At 44.2% G+C, this 20,364-nt stretch overlaps 1 protein-coding gene across 1 annotated transcript; it reads right to left on the bottom strand.

Moving 5' to 3' along the window:
* Positions 1-169: 169 nt before the first annotated feature.
* LOC144668768 (afadin- and alpha-actinin-binding protein-like) lies at positions 170-18,362 on the bottom strand. The gene is made up of 13 exons (XM_078531098.1): positions 18,324-18,362; positions 16,371-16,412; positions 14,008-14,223; positions 13,074-13,184; positions 11,208-11,343; positions 9,116-9,191; positions 7,154-7,328; positions 5,769-5,883; positions 4,044-4,180; positions 3,185-3,346; positions 2,941-3,058; positions 1,521-1,704; positions 170-917 (listed from the first exon to the last, which is right to left on the bottom strand). The coding sequence occupies exons 1-13, from the start codon at positions 18,360-18,362 to the stop codon at positions 740-742; spliced, it is 1,689 nt and encodes a 562-aa protein (XP_078387224.1). The 3' UTR covers positions 170-739.
* Between the last annotated feature and the right edge of the window lie 2,002 nt (positions 18,363-20,364).

Below are 20,364 nucleotides of genomic sequence, written 5' to 3' on the forward strand. Positions count from 1 at the left end.
GTCCAAGTTATTTAGTGTCCTAAAAGGAAACAGGGGTCCCTGGTTTCAAGTTCCCAGGGGGACAGAGCAAAAGCACCTACTATCTGGTTATGTTAGCATGGGCAGCACTTCCACTTTGCACCCCACAACTGCACACCCTGGATAAGCAAATAATAAAAAGACCATTCTGAAGGAGTGAACACCAGAAAAAAAGTTTATTAAACACATACATGTGAACATCCACAGAATGTCAAGCATCAAGACTTACAACTGTATGCAAATCCCCAACAATACACATTCCAGAATATCTATTAAAATTACATACACCCAGGAATTATCTCAAAAAGTCCATTTGTGGCATTACACTGAGCAATTTATCAAAAGGACTGGAACAAAATACCACCAACCTCCCCCCAGCCTTTCACCTTCTCTCTTCTGGGACCAAAGTAGGCAACATTCAAGTCTCTGGGGATTTTTTCCCTCTAAAATGTAGCAGCAATATGTAATTCGTGGCAAAGTAATAAAATTTGAAGAAAATTATATGCATTTGGCTACAATAACTAAAATAGAAATCTCACCCACTTTCAGCACAGAGGCAAGAACAGTGATTAGGAAACGAAACAAACCAGTTTTAAATTTTCCTTAAACTTAAACTAGAGCTGTAAGAAACACATGATTTCCTGAGTCAATGCAGAACAAACGACTCACTTTATAAAAAGGCCTGGTCATTCCACAGAATGCTGTGGAAGTGACACGGCCATTAGATTGGAGTGCATAAGCGTCCACTGCACAGAGAGTCATCGGGGTCGTTCACAAACAGAGCAGTGTGGATCCATCCAAGGCCATTCCTGGTTTGGGTTGCTGAATCTCGCTGGTTGGATGGGCTCTCTCTGGTGCTGCAAGATCTTTTGAGTCGCACAGTAGGGGCAGGCCTGAAACTGTAGGAAACGGAAGACTCAAAATTCTATACCAGATGTAGCAAAAACAAAATACACCGGTCACCCTGGCCGCATCCCATCTACAGAAATCATCCGTAATTTTGGGTGAAATAATTCTTCCCCCCTCCCCCCCACCCCAGATAAAAAGGGCAACATTTCAGATTTAGAATTTTGGGTTGGCTGGGATGATAAGTGCACATTCTGGACTAGAGAATCCTGGTGTGCACAGTCAGCAGTAATAAATCAGCCATCTTAGCTAGTCCAATTTTCAATTGATTAACACAACAAGAGCTGCCCCCAAACATACCAACCTAAACATATGAGGGGAGATGAATGTGGCCCACTCCCATAGGTGAGAGGTTTGTTATTAAAAATGACTGATGCAGAGAGAGCAAACATCTTTATGAAACAAATCAAATTCATTGTTGGGGCGTAACGGAGAGACAAGAGTGAGTATGTACTGCATTTTCACACCCTGAACCCCATCACATTCTCTCCCACCTCACACCGATGACATTTGATAAACCCTTCAGTTAAAAAAAGGTCTCCTTTACAAGGGACCCTTCTGGACAGGTTCAGACAATTAACAACACTGGTATTCACCTCTCTTCTGGAATCATCCCCAATACCCCATACAATTCATGGGTTGCAGGCAAAGAGTGTCTTCGGAGGTTTGTGCATTTGGATGGTGGATTTGGAGTGTGCATCAGAGCATGGCGAGAACGCACGGACAACATGCCCATTTTTCGATTGGTTAGGCACGGAGACATGTTCTCCTGATCTTGGCCTAGAAAAGTAAAGCAAAGTTTAATTAGTTAAACCCTTACAGGGGAACTCCAGGGACCACTCGGAATAAGAAAGCACCCAAAGAGATCATTAACCCACGTTTCCTGCACAACTTCCTCCAATCCTAATTTATTGGAAATTAGGATTAGAGTGTGGCATGTTCACTTTCCTGCGATATATGTGCAACTGTTCTTTAAATAAAGGTGAGGGTGAAATGCTTTCAGATGTTGGGGAAGTGCCAAGACCATTAAAGTCTTTTACAATAATTTATGCCCAACATTTTTACCTTCACTCAAAAGCTCTCTCTCTAGCACATGTGCTGTTCAATAGCCAAGGCCTTGATGGCAAAAGAAACAGGCCCAGGTGATATACTCAATGCAAATACTGTTAAACATGGTGGCCCGAGACAGCAGCCCCTCCAATGTTACTGTTTGGAGGAAAGCATGCTCAGTCCTGCTCAGCAACGGTGATGAAGTTGGCCACCAACGTCTGAGTCCTAACAACACAGAACCAACATGCGGGGTGCACCTGGGCGATTGAGGGTGGGATGCTGATAGTGGCCCTCACACAAGGGAATGGCCCCTTTAAGGAACTTCACCTTTACGAAGGTGATTGCAACTGGGACAGGGGGAGACTTTCCCCAGCCAGAACACAAAAGTGCAAGATTCAAGACAAGAGCAGCTGAAAAGGTGGAGGCATGGGTTTTTTAAAAAGTGTCCGAAACTTGTATTGTTTGTTTCTGAGATGGGAGGACTGCGTAACAGAGGAAACACTTCTTCAAAAAGGAAAATCTGTAAGTCTCTCCCTAAAAATCCGACACTCTGCCTCAACAATTGAAAATTCCAAAACAGATGAATAAGTTTGTGTTAGGCAAGGGTATTAAAGGTTATGGAACCAAAGCAGCCAGGTGGAGCTAAGGTAAAAGCAGCCATAGTCTAATTGCATGGTGGAACCCAAGAGGCTGAATAGTCTATTACTGTTACTATATTTCTAAAATCCTTTGTTCTTTATACACTTTTCTGTCCAATTCTTTGGGAGGCTGCTCTGTACAGTTACACTGAATAACAGGAACATTCTGCCCAAGGTCACTGCTTTTAATAAACACATTTGGAATTGTAGAATGCCATTCCAAAACACAGTAAAAACCCCACAAAATGAAAACAGAACTCATTGCAAACCACTGATCCCTCAGCAATCTTCACTCAGCAAAATTTTGAAAAAAAGGGGCAACACTTACTAGGAGCAAAGGGAGTCCTCACTTTCCACTTGGGTTTTGTCCTCTGACCCTGAAATGGAGTCAGGTTCAAGAACTGCTCCTTCAGGTGTCGTGCACGTTCCTCCTCAAACAATCTCCGCTAAACCAACAAAACATAAGAGAAGTAATTTGCAACAGGTGGTATTCAGGGGATTCTTGGCTCCATAATCTTAAACAGCCTTATGCTAATTTAAACACCCAGTCCACCAGCAGTTTCTCTTCTCACCTCCTGACCCAGTCGAATTGCCGCCTCGGTGAACTTCTGCCTCTCTGTCTCAAAGTTCTTTTTCTGCTCCTCAAACAGCTGTCGCTCTTTATAAAACCATTCTTCCTCCTCCAGCAAATCAGAACCACAGGCAAAATCATCTTTCGGAGTGGCCAAATAGTCCTGGAATATAAAAGCAGCAGAAGGCAGCTTTTAAAGATGACACAAACTGCCCTATTTCACACATGTACGAAAGCGTTCCATCTCTTAATATTTGTTCCAGGATGTCAGCGATCTGGTCAAGGTCAGGTCTGTCCCCATTCGTGTAAACGCACAGAAGATTTGCCACTTCTCACCCCTCAATCCAGAGTCTCCCTTTATTTTGGGCAGGACAAACATTGACGCAGGCCGGTCTTGCTCTTAGTGTTAGAGGCTAACAGACATATCTCAAGGCATTAAGCCCACCGCCTCCCCGCCACTCCCCAAAGACAGGAGTGGTCCTGCACACAGTACTTTAAAAAAAAAAGTTTCAATGACAACCAAGGCTGCTCATTGAACTCTAACCTGGGAGCTAAATAATTCTATAGAACCTCTTGGAGCTCAAGTCTGTCTCAACCACTGGAGGTTGAAAACTGGGGTAGAAGGAGGTGGCTACTATGAGCAATACCACTGGATATCTGCTGGTACATAGAAAGAATAGAGGAAGAGGGAGGAGAACGGTGGAGAAAGATACACATCAGTTTACAGCGCATCAGTGAAAGTGTGACAAAATAACTCCTGGGAGAACATGGTGCAAATCAAAAGAAACAAAAAAGGAGAAGTTTCTGCTGAAGTAGTTAATCATGTTCATTCAATCATTGCTTTGCCCAGGACCTCATACCTCAAGGAGCTGCTGCTGTGCACTCATGATTTCCTTACTCTGTTCAAGTTCCAGCTTCAGCTTGGCTATTTCCTTATCATGGTCAGTTATACTGACAACTTGCTCGTCCTTCCCAACAATTGGAGACTTCCTTACAGCTGAGGGGAAATCAATGCATAGGGACAGTGGATTTATTTGGCCTGCTTGTTATACTCAAGAATTATCTATAAGACGCACAAGATAGATCAGTCGTTTGTTTTATTCATTCTTGGGCCATAGAGGGCACAGTTTAAAAATAAGGGGTCTCCCATTTAAGGCAGAGATAAGCAGCAACTTCTCCTGAAGGTTGTTAGTCTTCAGAATACAGAGAGCAGTGGAGGCTGGGTCACTGAATATATTCAAGGCTGAGTTAAATAGATTTTTGATCTATAAAAAGGAGTCAAGGGGTATGGGGGACATACAGGAAAGGGGAGTTAAGACCACAATCAGATCAGCCATGACCTTCTTGAATGGCAAAGCGGCTCGAGAGGCTAAGTAGCCTCCTCCTGCTCAGAATTCTTATGATCTTATGGCCAGCATTCATTACCCATCCTAAACTGCCCTGGAGAAGGTGGTAGTGAGCCTATTTGTAGAAGTTTGATTCTATTGAGTGGCCCTTCTAGAGGGAAGTTTAGAGTCAACCATGTCAGGTGTGTGGGCCTGGAGTCACTGGGGCCATGTAAGGATGGCAGGTTTCCCTCACTGAAAGGACACAGGAAAACCTTTTTTAATTGCAATTTCACAGTCACTTTAATGGAGACCAGCTTTTAAAAAAAAAAAATCTGGATTCAAATTCATATACATCTGTGGGATTTGAACACTACACGTTTAGTCTAGGCCTCTGGATTACTAGTCAATAACATAACCACTACAATGTGATACCAGATAGAAAACAGCCAGTGAGAGTCATGTTGTGCAAAGGGAATGGCTGCAATGTGTCCATCCACAGACAGCTCCCAATATTATGGGGAGGGGTGCAGGTAATATAAATGGCAGTCACCCCACCAAGATTGTGCTTTCACTTGGCAGCTATAGGATGCTCTGGTTCAGCTTACATTATCTAGCCACAAGGAAGACTGATGCCAGGAGGTTATTCTCACAGACCTTTGGATGGGTGCTTAAATAAAAAGTTTCCAGGGCTATGGAGATGAGAGCAGGGGAATCGGATTGAATGGATTGCTCTACAGAGAGCTGGCATGGACTCAATGGGCCGAATGGCTATAATGATTCTAGGAGGCTGACTGATATATGTGGAAATGGTTTCTGTGTATGGTAATTTGGCAAAATCCTGGAACCATTTAAGTGGTTGCTGTGATGCGGGAGGATGCAGAGACACTAGCAACTTTCTTGGATGAGTGAGCCAGGATGAATTCAATATCCTTCCCCATAGCTTCTAGTTAGAATGGCACTGACAGCACTGCTCACTGATTAGTGAGTAAAATCCAAAATAATTACAAACACAATCCACTTTAAAGTTTATAATGAGGCATCACACTGCACCTGGAAACAGCTGCTCGCACTAACCTGCAAAATCATTTCGTGATGTACCTAGGTTCATGAGGTAAGGGACTCCTTTGCTAATGTTGTTTGTATGCAATGGGACCTGTTACACAATATGAATTCTTAAAAGACTTTTTTTTTTAAATTCCCATATCAGATAATTTCTAGTGCAGCTGCTGTAATAAGATAAGGTGCCATTCACTTTACCTATGACTGCTAGTTTTGCCATGTGATCCTTTAAGGAGTTCCACTGCTTTTGAACAATGTCGGTAAGATGCCCTCTGGCTGTATCCTGGGACTCATTAATGCTGATTTCTTCCTCCTATTTCAAGGATCCAAGCACTTTCAGAAAGTTTGTTAAGCCAGTTATAACAACATTACTTCAGATTTCAGCATTGACTCCTAGACATTCAGCTTATAAAACCACCTAATGTAAAGAATTTGTACAGTTTTACCAGCCACTCTTCTCTCTGATGGACAGCTCACAAATCTATCTGGGTCAGACCTGTTCTAGGTTCATTCAGCCTCCCTCTAGCTGCTTCTAACTGGACCAAATCATTGGGAACAAAAAAAAAAAAACTGGCCAATAGTGTGTGGTGACTGACCTGTATAATTTAGTTCATGTGCTGAGTGAGCAGTGCACTGCAAGTGGACAAAACAGAATCTACATCCCAGTAACATTGCAAACTGCCTTCAACAGTTTCAAATGTTAACAATAGTTACGTGATTTTAAGAACTAGATGATCTGGCAGCAATGGGGGAGGGAGAGACACACATCACAACCTGATACATTAACTCCGTTGCCCTCTCCAGGCCACCTGAGCTGCTGTGTATTTCCAGCATTTACTGTTTTTATTTCAAACTTCCAGCATCCATTGTATTTTGTTTTTGAATTCATATAGTGTCCACCTTCAGGACATCCAATGCACTTCACAGGCAACAAACTACTTTTGAAGCCTAATCACTATAGATCCACAGCAGCCATGTTCCCCACAACAACATCCCATCAACAGTAAACTCAATAACTGACCAGTTGTTCTATTTAGGTGTGGCTGGTTGAGGGATATTGACCAGGAAACCAGAGGAACTCCCCAACTTTTAAAAATAGTGCCCTACAATCTATTACATCCACCCAAGCCAGTCAGGGCCTCAGTTTAATATTCCAAGATGGCATCTAAAACACGTGCATCCCTCCCTCAGTACTGTATTGGAGTGTCAGCCCTAGATTTTCCGCAGGTTTCCATTTACAGTATGACAGGAGGCCATTTTTATTGTTGGCTTCAACAGCACATGCCAACCAGTTAGACAGCAAACATCCCCTGGTCAGCTGTACAGTACAGGGACAAGTGACGAGTGCAAGTATGGTGGATACCCACTTTGGATTCTCTCTTGATAGCTAAAAACTAAAATCAAATGATGATTTATTGCAGATTAAGGATTTCAGTGTAATTGTTACACAATGCTTCATATACCCTGTTCTGAAACGCTCCAGATGGGATTGTACTTTGTTCAGCTGGATCTGTTAGAATCAGTTAGTAAAACTCATCCATTATAACATCACTGTTACTTTCAGCACAAAGCCACATACTCACAGAAAGTGACTGAAGAGAATTGGATCTGCAGAGTTTCTTGTGTGGACTGAGAAACCCATTTATCTCACTCTTCATTCGATTCAAAACCCTCGTTAGCTCTGCATTTTCCAACACCAACTCCTTGATTTGAGCCTCATAGTTAGTTGTGAGCACTTTGTACATTTCCTCTTCCCTCCTGCAGTATAGGGCAGGCACCATGTGTTTAAAAGCAAATAAAACATCCAGACAAGCAACTTTTCTTGCCTACCCTTCCACCTCAGCCATGCCATCTTCAACCAAGACAGAGGAGCTGGCATCAACATGTCCAAATGCATGTTTGTAGCCCGAGTTCAGGGTTATAAACCCTGCAGCAGGAAACACCTTCAACTCACGCAGAAGACAAATACAGCTCCTCAAAATAATGAGAGCAAAGCTCACTCAGGGTCAAAACTGGCAACAGCAGTTAGTCAGAGTTAGTGATTATTGGAGGGAAAGTTCAGACCTCACCAATTCCATAGGCTTCAGGGGGTGATTCACAGCTTTCTACATTCATGAAAGAATGGCCAATATGATTCTACTACATAATGCAGCAAATGTAGGAGGGCGGGGGTAGTATAGTTTAGGGTGGTCTTGTGGTGCAGTGATAGTGCCCCTACCTCTGGGCCAGAAGCTCCAGGTTCAAGACTCACTTCAGGACTTGATGGCCAAGGAAGGTGTGTTCATAATGTGGCTAAACAGGTTGTTTATCAGCCTGTGAATCCTTCCAATAAGCCTGATGGCAGGCGGAAAGAGTGGGAGAGTTTCCTGGTCAACCATACAGCAGAAGGCAATGGCAAACCACTGCAGTACTTTACCCAGCATAATCATGGACCAATCCAATGGAAGTCCATGGTTGCCAACACCCTCATAGGACATGGTACCTGGAGGAATGTAACTTAGAGCAAGAGGACAAAGGTTTGAAAACTGTTCAGTTCAAGTACAGACAGGGGTTGCACCAAACAAGGAGAATGCCAAACAAACACAGAAAATGATGGAACAACTCAGCAGGTCTGACAGCAGCACCTGTGGAGAGAGAAACAGAGCTGACCTTTCAAGTCTGTATGACCTTTCTTCAGAGCAGGAAGAAGGATCATACAGACTCAAAAGGTCAGCTCTGTGTCTCTCTCCACAGATGCTGTCAGACCTGCTGAGTTTTTCCATCATTTTCTGTGTTAGCTTCAGATTTCCAGCATCTGCAGTATTTTGTTTTTATTTAAGGATAATGCCAAGCCTCCTGGGAGATGATGGGGGATTGAAAAAATGACCAAGCTAAAACAGAACGTCCGGCCTCAGAAACTGACCAGGGGGGAGGGAGGAGGGCATTGGCAGAAGTATGGAGTGGACAGCTGCCAAACCTTGTAGAATATAGCAAAGTGTGATAGGGAAGAAAAAGTAACCATTTGAATAAAATGCAATGCTTATGTGCCAGGAATCTGACTTATCACTTTACATGCAGCAGGACAGTTGAAACCTGACTGGTTTACAAGTAGGTCATGGCAGAGATAGAGAGTCAGCAACAAGGTTATTCTGGCTGCTTTGAACAAATGTATCCAGCTCCCTCAGAAACTGAATGACTCAAGCCATGTCCACTACCTCCCAAGCAGTCCACTATACATATCATCAACATGTCAAACAATTAACTCGTCCTGGATGCAAATCTGCCAATCCCCACTGTAAGTGTGTTTGTTAATCTTAAACTTTTAAGCGTTTTGTTTAATTAGATTTCAGAAACTGGAGTCCTTGATAATACAAACTCCCTTTTCTTTCCCATAGCTCCATTCCCAAATGCTAACATGAGCACAGCAGAAACACAGTGGGATTCTGTTCAAGCAGAGTGCCTCACAATACAGCATAGAAATTGCTGCCAGCTATTCAAGATGTTCAGTTAAGAATGCAGGATTTAATTCAGTTTTAAGTACAGACTATAGAGACAGCAAATCCTACCTCGATTCAGTCTTGCCCGTTCTCCACAAGGGGCGTTTTCCATCAGATCGTCCAATGTGATTCAGGATATCTATAGCTTAAAAGCAATGAGTAAGGGGGATTTTAGTTTATTACATTTATTATTTCTGGGCTTCCAATTGGCAGCTTCTCTCAATCCTGAACAGGAAGTGAAGCCCCCTAGAAACCAGTATTGCTTAATCCCCCTCCTTCATCCCCAGTAGCTCTTCCCCTCAGCCCTCCTGATGATTTGAGGTTGCGGAAACCTGCTGGGCCTGTATTTGAAACACTATTAAACCCAATGGAGGTGTGCGGGGGTGGGGGCAGATGGCAGAAGAATTTCCCCCCCTCCCCTCCCAGGGGATTGTATGGCGGGGGAGGGGTGGGGTTGTGTGCACATCAGGCATTATGATACACAAGGCACCACTGTTTTGGACAGGCTTCCTGGTCTATCCTTGTCCATGTGTAGTTTTGTGTTGCTGTCCACACTGGTCTAACCTGCAGTCTGGGGAGGAACAAGTACAGTTCCACTGCCTATAGCAGCCTTATTGGGTTAACATGGTTTCCCCATAATAAAAATCAGTGGATAGTAAAAATCCAAAACATGTTGGCTAGTGTTTTAAAAAAGTAGGCAAATCTCATTTAGTAATTATTTCTAAGTTATTAAAAGGTGATGACAAAATAACAAGGCATGAACAGCTGATTGAAACTGCAAAGACTCAACTGAAATCGGCAACACCTTTTAAATAGCTGAAGTATAGGGTTAATACTCATTAAAAGAAAACCTGAATCAACCAGAATTCCTTCTTGCTCCACGCTCTCTACTGATCTGCTAAATTTTCCTGGCATTTTCTGATTTTACCTCAGATTTCCAGCATGCAGGGTATTGGACTGCCTGGACTAGTTGGTGGGTTTCCCCAAGTCCTGCCTTTTTATAAAAAAATCATTCTTGGGATGTGGGCTTTGCTGGCTGGGCCAGCATTTATTGCCCATCTCTAGTTGCCCTTGAGAAGGTGATGGTGAGCTGCCTTCTTGAACCGCTGCAGTCCATGTGGTGTAGGTTACACCCATAGTGCTGTTAGGGAGGGAGTTCCAGGATTTTGACTCAGCGACAGTGAAGGAACGGCGATATATTTCCAAGTCAGGATGGTGAGTGAAGGCTGCCCTTGTCCTTCTAGATGGTAGTGGTCATGGGTTTGGAAGGCGCTGTCGAAGGAGCCTTGGTGAGTTCCTATAGTGCATCTTGTAGATGGTACACACTGCTGCTACTGTATGTCGGTGGTGGGAGTGAATGTTTGTGGATGGGGTGCCAATCAAGCGGGGCTGCTTTGTCCTGGATGGTGTCAAGCTTCTTGGTTGTTGGAGCTGCACTCATCCAGGCAAGTGGGTAGTATTCCATCACACTCCTGACTTGTGCCTTGTAGATGGTGGACAGGATTTGGGGAGTCACAAGGTGAGTTACTCGCCACAGGATTCCTAGCCTCTGACCTGCTCTTGTAGCCACAGTATTTATATGGCTAGTCCAGTTCAGTTTCTGGTCAATGGTAACCCCCAGGATGTTGATAGTGGGGGATTCAGTGATGGTTATGCCATTGAATGTCAAGGGGCGATGGTTAGATTCTCTCTTGTTGGAGATGGTCATTGCCTGGCACTTGTTTGGCACGAATGTTACTTGCCACTTGTCAGCCCAAGCCTGGATATTGTTCAGGTCTTGTTGCATCTGTACATGGACTGTTTCAGTATCTGAGTTGTCACAAATGGTGCTGAACATTGTGCAATCATCAACGAACATCCCCACTTCTGAACTTGTGATATAAGGAAATTCATTGATGAAGCAGCTGAAGATGGTTGGGCTGTGGACACTACCCTAAGGAACTCCTGCAGTGATGCCCTGGAACTGAGATGACTGACCTCCAACAACCACAACCATCTTCCTTTGTGCTAGGTATGACTCTAACCAGTGGAGAGTTTTCCTCCTGATAGCTTATGATGCACGTTATCCAGGCAGATGCTCAGGATAAGGAACTGTTCAAGAGGTGGACTATCCTTGATTGGAATTCTCCACCCACTCCCTCACAAAAAGTGAAATAGTTACTGATTCTTTTGTCTTTTTTGTCTGTCAGGTGGTGATGCATCTTCTCCTTCAGTTTGCTCAGTTCCTGCTCCTTCCTCTTCAGGTCATGGAGATATTGAGCTGCCCGACTTGCAACAATACTCTGTAACTTTGCCACCTGGATGAGAGATGGCAGCAGTCACTAACCCAGAATACCACGTTAGTCACTTCAGGCGGTGCTAAGGCCCCGGCCTCCAGAATTCCCTCTCTAATCCCCTCCGTCACTTTCCTATTAAGAAGCTCCTTAAAACTTGCCTCTTTGGCCGAGCTTTTAGTTTGCTGTTTGATTTACTACATTATAGGTAAACACAATACAATTAGCTGAAAGTTTAAGGGTGATGGTCAACTTCTCATGCCTCAGCCCAAGTGCCTGATTAACATTTAACATGAGATGGGGGCAGGGTGGTGAAAGAGGAGGAAACAGGAGTAAAGAGAGGCCTAATGAATAAGCCTGTTCCTGTCCTCACCAATATCCAAATGCCCCATCAGATCACTGGACAGTGGCCAAGACTGGCACCCTAGCTGAGTGTATCACTGCTATGTTTCAGGCACAGAGACACTGTTGCACCCATACAGCCTTCTCTCTCCTTCCTTCTCCCCACCACAGGTGAGCTCAGCTATCAGCACAGACCCAAGGTCTTGCTGCTGTTACTCTGTGTATTTACTCATAGGTGGGAGGGCATGCTGTGATGAGAACATAAAGAATCTGCAAGAGAATATAGATATGTTGAGTGAGTGGGCAAAAACTTGGCAGTTGGAATTTAATGTAGGAAAGTGTGATGTCATGCACTTTGGTTGGGAGAATCAAAAGGCAGGCTACTATTTAAATGGAGAAAGACTCCAAAAAAAGTGCAGCACAGAGGGATCTGGGTGTTCTTGTGCATGAAACACAAAATTAGCATGCAGGTGCAGCAAGTAATTAAGGCAGCAAATGGAGTTTTGGCCTGTATTACTAGGAGGTTGGAGTTTAAAAATAGGGAAGTCTTGTTACAACTGTACACGGTGTTGGTGTACTGGAGTACTGTGTACGGTTTTGGTCACCGTATTTAAGAAAGGATATACTGGCATTGGAGGCAGTTCAAAAGAGATTCACTAGGCTGATTCCTGGGATGAAGGGGTTGACTTATCAAGGATGACTAACAGGTTAGGCCTTTATTCATTAAGGTTTAGAAGAATGAGGGGTGATCTTTTTGAAAAGTGCAAGATTCTGAGGGGGCTTGACAGGGTAGATGTTGAGATGATGTTTCACTAGTGGGGGAATCTTGAACTAGGGGACATAGTTACAGAATAAGGGGACACTCATTTAAAACTGAGATGCAAAGGAATTTCTTCACTCAAAGGGTAGCGAATGTCTGGAATTCTCAACCCAAGAGAGAGTTGTGGAGGCTAGATCACTGAAAGTATTTAAAGAGGAGGTAGATAGATTTTTGAAATATCGGGGAGTTGAGGGCAATGCGGAGCTGGCACAAAATTGGAATCGAGGCCTGAGGCAGATCAGCCATGATCTTATTGAATGGTGGGATAGGCTTGAGGGACCGAATGGCCTACTCCTGCTCCAACTTCTTATGTTCTTATGACTGTTATACTGAAGGAAAGAGGTTTCTGCAGACAACGTGGTGACACTCATTCCAGCACAGCAACTACACACTGGTTATCTCTCCCAGCCACACTTAGAAAATGCAGCTGTCACACTGCACCTCTGCCAACAAGTCAAACACCAAAAATTCCATCTTTATTCTCACCTCTGATCAGGAGAACAAAGACTGAACTCAGTGAGCAACAGGAATTAGGGATTAGAGTGTGGGTTAGATCACAGATCTAGATCAACATCTTGAAAATGGATCTTACCTCCTCTTTATGATTCTTTAGCTGATTACTCAAATTCTGGATGCTCTTCTGTCCTTGCTGCTCCTTTGCTTGTGAAGCAGCAACTTCTAGTTCCAATGCCGCTACCTGTTCCTGTTTGGAAAGCAGAAACAATGGAACCGTAAGTCTACTTTAATCCTCCCTCCCTTCAAACAAACTGCTTCCAGATTATTGGGGTGGGGGTGAGAAAGGACTTGTTCACTCACTGGCATCATCCTCTTCCCAGAAGATTGACTGGCATGGATCTCCACCTGTCTCGCCCATCGCACCCCATTCCCACCCCACCCTGACACAATCCAGTCTATCATATTAATCATCCATTTTCTACTCTGCTTCTTCCTCTTTGTGTTTTCTGTCATTAATAATCTCGGTCTACCATCTGTTCAAAATGGCGTGACCAAAATTTTGTATTCTTTTCTCTTTGATGTCATGTACTAAGTTCCTCTTTTCTCTAACCATTTCTAGCACTTTTGTCTGTGTAGGATATGTTGAATATCCTCCTATATGTCCACGTCCGAGTGTACTGTCACCAGCTGATTGACCCCAGCATGAGCTTGATGTACTACATCAAACTGCCACGCCCTACGATAAATGAACAGGCCAGCAGTTTGGATTCTCATTCTAAAGAGGATTTAATATGGAGGCTTCTGCTCGGTCTGTGAAAATTATCCATTCAATATAGTGGGAGAGACAGTTTAGCAAGATCCCCATAACACAAACTGAACAAAACCATCTCCCCTTGGATAGATCAGCACAGTAGAAGCAAGGAGCTGATGAACCCCTGTTGTTCTGAGGAGAGGGTGGAAATGGTCATATTCAGGTTACAACTACCCATCAACATCCTCATTTAATAACACCCAGCATTAAATTTACCAAAATATTTATCTTCATACAAGCCTGTTTCAGTATAACTCACCTGCAGTTTCAACTGACTACTTTTCGAACAATCCTGCTCACTGAAGGATTTTAAGCGCTCTGTTTCTAGTCCATCCACTTTAACCACCTTCTTCCCATATAGCTGCAGCAGGCTGTGTACACAGTTTATTAGAGCTACCAGGTTACAGCTTGAAGCTGGATTCTCCTCAGAAATATCACCGTCAAACAAAGGAGGAAGCCCCAATGTGTTCAGCTCCTGGAATATTTGATAAACAGTCAACCCTATTTGATTAGCATTAGCTTCTTATGTTAGAGAATGGTTTAAAACCCTGTACACTTGGGCACTTCTTGAACAACATGTAGATCCAGAACAGATTGACAGCTGGCAGAAAGGAGACTGTGTAAAATTACCAATATAAGCATAACGGGCAGCCTCACTCAAAGCTAACAAATATTGAGTGTCAGCCTGGACTTAAACCATGTTGGGACTGTTTATACTCCCAATAGGCAAGCTTATAGTTACATAGAATATACAAGCACAGAAACCGGTCATTCACCCCAACCAGTGTTCCAGTCCACACCATAAAGTGCTTATACATTATGAGATTATAAATTAAACTAGGCCACTTAGTACAAGGCTCATGCTGGTAAATGACATACACACTGTAGAAGCAGTAAGTGCTGATTTACTGTGGAGGTACTTTCATCATTAGCATTTTCAGTGGAAACTAGTGATGGTAGAGAGCGTACTTTAGCCTTTGATAACATTAAATATGAAAGCGGTGTCAGAATAGTCCACATGTTCGGACGTGGAGCAGGGAGATGGTGCATACATCATGGCTGCTTGTGAGGATTAACTGCAAACTGAAAACTCGGACTCTCACCCTTTAGCAATGGTAACCACAGGTCTGAATTAGCAGTGTGAATAGAAAGACATTGAAACGGGAGAGGGAGTGAGGGGAGAAGCCAAGAGTGACAGAGAGCTACAAGTCCCAGCTTCAGCAATATTACCCCTCCCCTGCTCCCAACCAAAGACCATTTACAATGAGTAAATTTTTCAGTTTTTATTGAACTTATGTTCTCTGCATTGCACTGCCCACACTGTAGGTGCAACATGCTGAGAAACAGTTTCTATGTTTCATTAATACATAATGGACAGCACAATATAGCGCACACAAACTTTTAGTGACATAAAGGGAGTGCAGTCACTCCCAGTATAAGATGCCTTCAGTTGGACTGATCTGGGAACCTTCGAGTTCCCTGTTGAGGAAGTGTACAATTTTATTGGCTCACTGACCAATAAGGTTATCAAAGTGGGACTGATGCAATAAGTTCCATTCACACAAAGCATGAGCTGCAGCTAACTGATCATATTTCACCATCTGATCGGCACCAACTGATTCTTGGCCAGGAGAATCCACATGACATTCTGTACAGAACTGGCAATGATGTCAGATCTGGGGGACAGGATTAATAGAGGGAAGAGAAAAAGATTGAAAGACACAGGGATGCATTTAATTTCTGGGTCCATGTTTTGCTTCGAGTCTGTGGCATCCAGGATCAGACCAGCGGCTTCTTGCTATGGCTGTAAACAGTGGCATCATGGGTCCAGACACCATATCACTTGTATTTACACAGTCAGTCATCGAAACTAAAGCAGTGTTTCACTTTAGCCTACCTTGTTTAAATGCAAGATACACTCCTCTACATTGTCACTCCAGCAGAAAGCATTTTGGCTGAAAAGGTTTGGAAGTGGTAGCGTTGGGGAGTAGTGCAGAGTTATGGTGCTGGCGGGGGAGAATGGTGAAGCAGACTGAGAAATACGCCTCAAAATGAAACTCTTTGCATCTGTGGAGAAATTGATTTAAGAGGTCAATACCAACAGTCAGTTAGGGCAAGGGTCTTCAAGCAGGAGGACCAAGCAGCTTCAGCTATCCCGCCCACAGAGCCCTGCCCCTTCACTGAACTTACAATAAAACTGAAGTAAAACAAAAGGAGGCAGGACTGCAGATTTGGCGATGCAGAGTTCACCAACAGGTAATTAACTGAGACAGGATGCAAAATTCAATCCCTCATTCTGAAGCCCTGGTGGCTTTGCTCGGGACAAATCTTGCTGTCCTGTGCTCAAGCTGGCTGATCTTTACCCAGTCTTCCACCTCTATCGACCAGGGAAATGTTGCTAGTATCTATGCTGGGGCCACCATTGCTTTAAGAATGAAAGTGCAAGCTCACTCATGACTGAAGATCAATGATCATTTGTGGGAGCTTGCTGTGTGCCAACTGGATGCCACATTTCCTACATCACAACACTGATTACACTTCAAAAGTGCTTCATTGGTTGTAAAGCACTTTGGGGCATCCTGAGGTCATGAAAGACGCTTTATGGATTGTACAAATGCTCACCTGGGGTCTTCCAGTCACCCATCTCTCCAATTGGGAATCCAACTGTCCAGAGGAAGAAAATAAGTTATTAGATAATAATTATGGTGAGGGCTAGGTGGGGGAAATGTGTGGGCTGGAGGAAGATAATAAAAGCAAAGAGACAAGAAAATGCCTAGGACATTTACATTGGAAAAAAAAACATCCTTCACAAATCAAGCATTGTATTTCACCTCTCACATATACCACCCTCAAGGTGATTGACCCTGGAATGTGGAGCACAAACGAAAGCATGAATAGATCATTTGGCTAAACTGGTCTCTGTGCTGTATAGGCTATCAACATACACTTTACTTAAACTTGCCATTAGCATGAGGTGAGCATAGGAGGAAATACCAGCCTCAAATTATCTGCCCACCTCTTCTCAGTCTCAAATTCAAATGCCACATCTGGAACAGACTGCAACTGCAGTGGTTGCCCAGGTATCAGGAGAGGTATAAAGTCCCAAACTTCTCACCACACCTCTGGGAAGCAAAATAATGATCACACCACCTTTGGCACCTAAACCTTTAGCCTTCCACAGCTTCCCATCTCATTACTGCTATGTCTGCTCTTTCACTCTGCCACCTTCTACCCCATTCAAAAAAAAAAAGAGCCAGCACTGAACAAGTGCTTTACCTCTCATTGGTAAAACAATGGTAATAGAAATATAGACACAGTTAAAGCACAGGAGGCCATTCAGCCCATCATGCCAGTCGAAAAAGAACTATCCACTCTAATCCCACCTTCCAGCTCTTGGTCTGTAGTCCTGTGAGTTACAGGACCTCAAATATATATCCAATTATTTTTTTAAAATATGATGAAGGTTTCTGCCTCTACCACCCTTTCAGGCATTGTGTTCCAGGCCCCCATCACCCTCTGGGTAAAAAAAACCACACCTAAACTCCCCTTGAATTCTTTCACCAATTACTTTAAGTCCATGCCCCCTAGTGATCTCCAACAGAAAAAAGGTCCTTCCTATCCAGGGCCCTCAAATTAAATCTCCTCTTAGCCTCCTTTGTTCCAAACTAAACAGCCTATTCAATCTTTCCTCATCCTCCAAATTCTCCAGTCCTGGCAACATCCTTATGAACCTCCTCTGTACTCTAATGTGACCACATCCTTCCAGTAATGCAGTAGCCAAAACCGCACACAGTACTCTAGCTGTGGCTGAAATAGCATTTTATACGATATAAAAACTGAAAATGCTGGAAACACTCAGCAGGTCAGACAGCAACTGTGGAGAGAGAAACAGAGTTAACGTTCCAGGTCGATGACCTTTCATCAGAATTCCAGCATCCACAGTATTTTGCTTTTGTGTTAATATTGTATACGATTCTAACATAACCCCCCGTGCTCTTTATAATTTATGCCTCAGTCAATAAAGGAATTCCTTAACAACCTTATCTATCTGTCCTGCTACTTTCAGGGATCTGCAGATGTGCAAAAGATCTCCCTATTCCTCTACACTTATCCAATCTAGGAACCAATTGCAGCAAAATGGTCCTATTGTCCTGTTCACTCATTTTAACACATTACTAATAAGAGGGGTAGGGAGGCCAGCCTGGGAGAAGGAGGGAGGGAGTGTGGGGAGAGGAGGACGGGACAGCCCGGGGGGTGAAGGGACAGCTGAGGGAGGGGGATGAAGGGACAGTCGGGGGGGGGGGGGAGGGACAGTCGGGGGGGGGGGGGGAGGAGGGACAGCCGGGGGGGGGGGGGGGGGTGGGGGAGGGACAGCCGGGGGGGGGGGGGGGTTGGGGTGAAGAGGAGGACGGACAGCCCCGCGGGGGGGGCGAAGGGGAGGTCGGGACCTCTGTTGGCTCAGGGACATTCAGCCTGAGTTACCCAGAACCCGGCCCGACATTCACTCAGTCCCGAGACGGGCCGAGCAGACGCTACAGGAGCTCACCCGGAGTCACCACCTCCCCAGCTACTCACCGGGCGGCCGCCCAGCCTCGGCTTTAAATCTCCCTCCATAACAACCACGCCCTCTCATCGCAGGCAACCATTGGGCCACGCTCTTTGCGATCCCTCCAATCAGCAAACCGCTCCAGGTGACTATCCGACCAATCGGGAAGAGTCTCTGGTGCGCACGCGCACACTTCCATTGGCATTCTGGGAGTTATCGTTCTTCTCCCCCCTACTCTGACGGCCGCTCACACTGCCCCCTGTGGCAGGAGGTCCACTGACCACAGGGAGCCATAGCATGCAATACAAAAATCCCTCCAAAATCACAGACAGGGGTTGGACCTATGTCCCTCACTGCATGCAAGTTTTTACCTCACACACTGTTAAGTAAGAAATAGAAAAAAATTCCATTTATGTAGCACCTTTCAAGGCATCTCAAAGCAATTTAGCAGCCATATGAACATACGAATTAGGAGGAATAAGCCAGTGAAGCATTGAGTAAGGGGTATTGTTTTTTTAAAATTATTCCTTTTCCCTTGCGTCTGTTTTCCTCTCAATGCATTTTTTCTTTCCTTCTCTTCCCGTACCCAATCTAACTTTGATTCACCTTCATTTCAAACTTTCCCACCCTTGTCCACTCCATGAATCTTAAACACCTCAATTAGATCACCCATTAATCTTCTATACACAAGGTAATTGTACCTTTATGGAATGTAGTGACTGTCGCTTTAAGACTTATTGTGTTGTATAGTAGCACGTGTCAGTGTGAACGAATCAGCCCCAAGAGCGGGGAAACTTAGAGTGGGAGTTCTTCTTCTCGTTGCGGAGCTTGATGAAAGCATGTAACTGCTGCTGCAGCCTAAAAATAAAGTTCGATGTTTGGCAACCTGGCCTCATAACTTAACCCTTTTAGCTCTGGCATAATTCCAATAACTCTGTGCTGCACCCTCCCTGGGCCAATATATCCTTCCTGAGGTGCAGTGCCCAGAACTGAACACCATGCTCCAGTACTTCAGGCTGTCCCTTACATGTACTCCCAGGCCCTGAATCTCAGCAGACTTTGCAACCAGGCTGACAGAGTCAGGTCAATACCTGTCTTCAGGGTTAGTACATTCACATCCAGAAGGGTGGGGCTGGGTGGAGAGGGAGAATCAGTGGATAAGATCGCTGACATCTCTGCATACCCCCAATCCTGACATCTTGCACATCCCCGATTTCAATCGCTCCACCATTGGTGGCTATGCCTTAAGCTGCCTCGGCCCTAAGCTCTGGAATAAACCTCTCCTCCACCACTCTACCCACTTTGAGACATTCTTGAAAACCTACTTCTCTGAGCAATCAAAAAGCAGATCATTGTGGGTGCTGAAATCTGAAACAAAAACAGAAAATTCTGGAAACACCCAGAAGGCCAGGCAGCATTTGTGGAGAGAGAAAGAGTGTGAATGTTTTCCAGCATTTTCTGTTATTGTTTCTCTAAGTAATCTTTTGGCCACCTGACCCAAATTGTATCTCCTTATATGGCACTTGGTGTTAAATCTCATTTGATGGGTGCTTCTGTGTAAAAGGTCCTATACAGATACAGGTTGTTGTTCATTCCACACTCCCTAGTGTAAGGGCACTGAGCACAATTATAGTTTCCTTACAGTGATGACAGAATTCTGACAGTAGACATGAACCCTGGCCTGCAAGACTTAGTGTAGCCCTCCTGCTAAGTAGACAGTGGGACAGGATATTCTGAAAGGTAAAAAAAATGTAACCAAAGAAAGCCTTGCATTTCTATAGCACCTTTCATGATGTACCAAAGCATGTTACAACCAATGAAGTGCTTATTCAAAGTGTGGTCACTGTTGTAATGTAGGAAATGCGGCAGCCAATTTGCACACAGCAAGCTCCCACAAACAGTAATGTGGTAATGACCAGATAATCTGTTTTTGTGATTTTGTTTGAGGGACAAATATTGGCCAGGACACTGGAGGAACTCTTCTCAGACAGTAGCTGTGAACTTCCTCAGCCACCTGACAAGGCTGACAGAGCCTCTGTTTAACATCTTAACTGAAAGTAAAGCAGCATG

Source organism: Cetorhinus maximus, chromosome 28, assembly GCF_964194155.1.
Source record: "Cetorhinus maximus chromosome 28, sCetMax3.hap1.1, whole genome shotgun sequence".
NCBI lineage: Eukaryota > Metazoa > Chordata > Chondrichthyes > Lamniformes > Cetorhinidae > Cetorhinus > Cetorhinus maximus.

Bases quoted from the DNA above. Each gene is read 5' to 3' on its own strand.
- LOC144668768 (XM_078531098.1), bottom strand. From the start codon at position 18,362: ATGGAGGGAGATTTAAAGCCGAGGCTGGGCGGCCGCCCG. The intron at 13,185-14,007 runs GTGAGTTATACT...CTTTCCAAACAG, and splicing joins GTAGTCAGTTGAAACTGCAG to GAACAGGTAGCGGCATTGGA. The intron at 5,884-7,153 runs GTGAGTATGTGG...TCCTTGAAATAG, and splicing joins ATTCTCTTCAGTCACTTTCT to GAGGAAGAAATCAGCATTAA.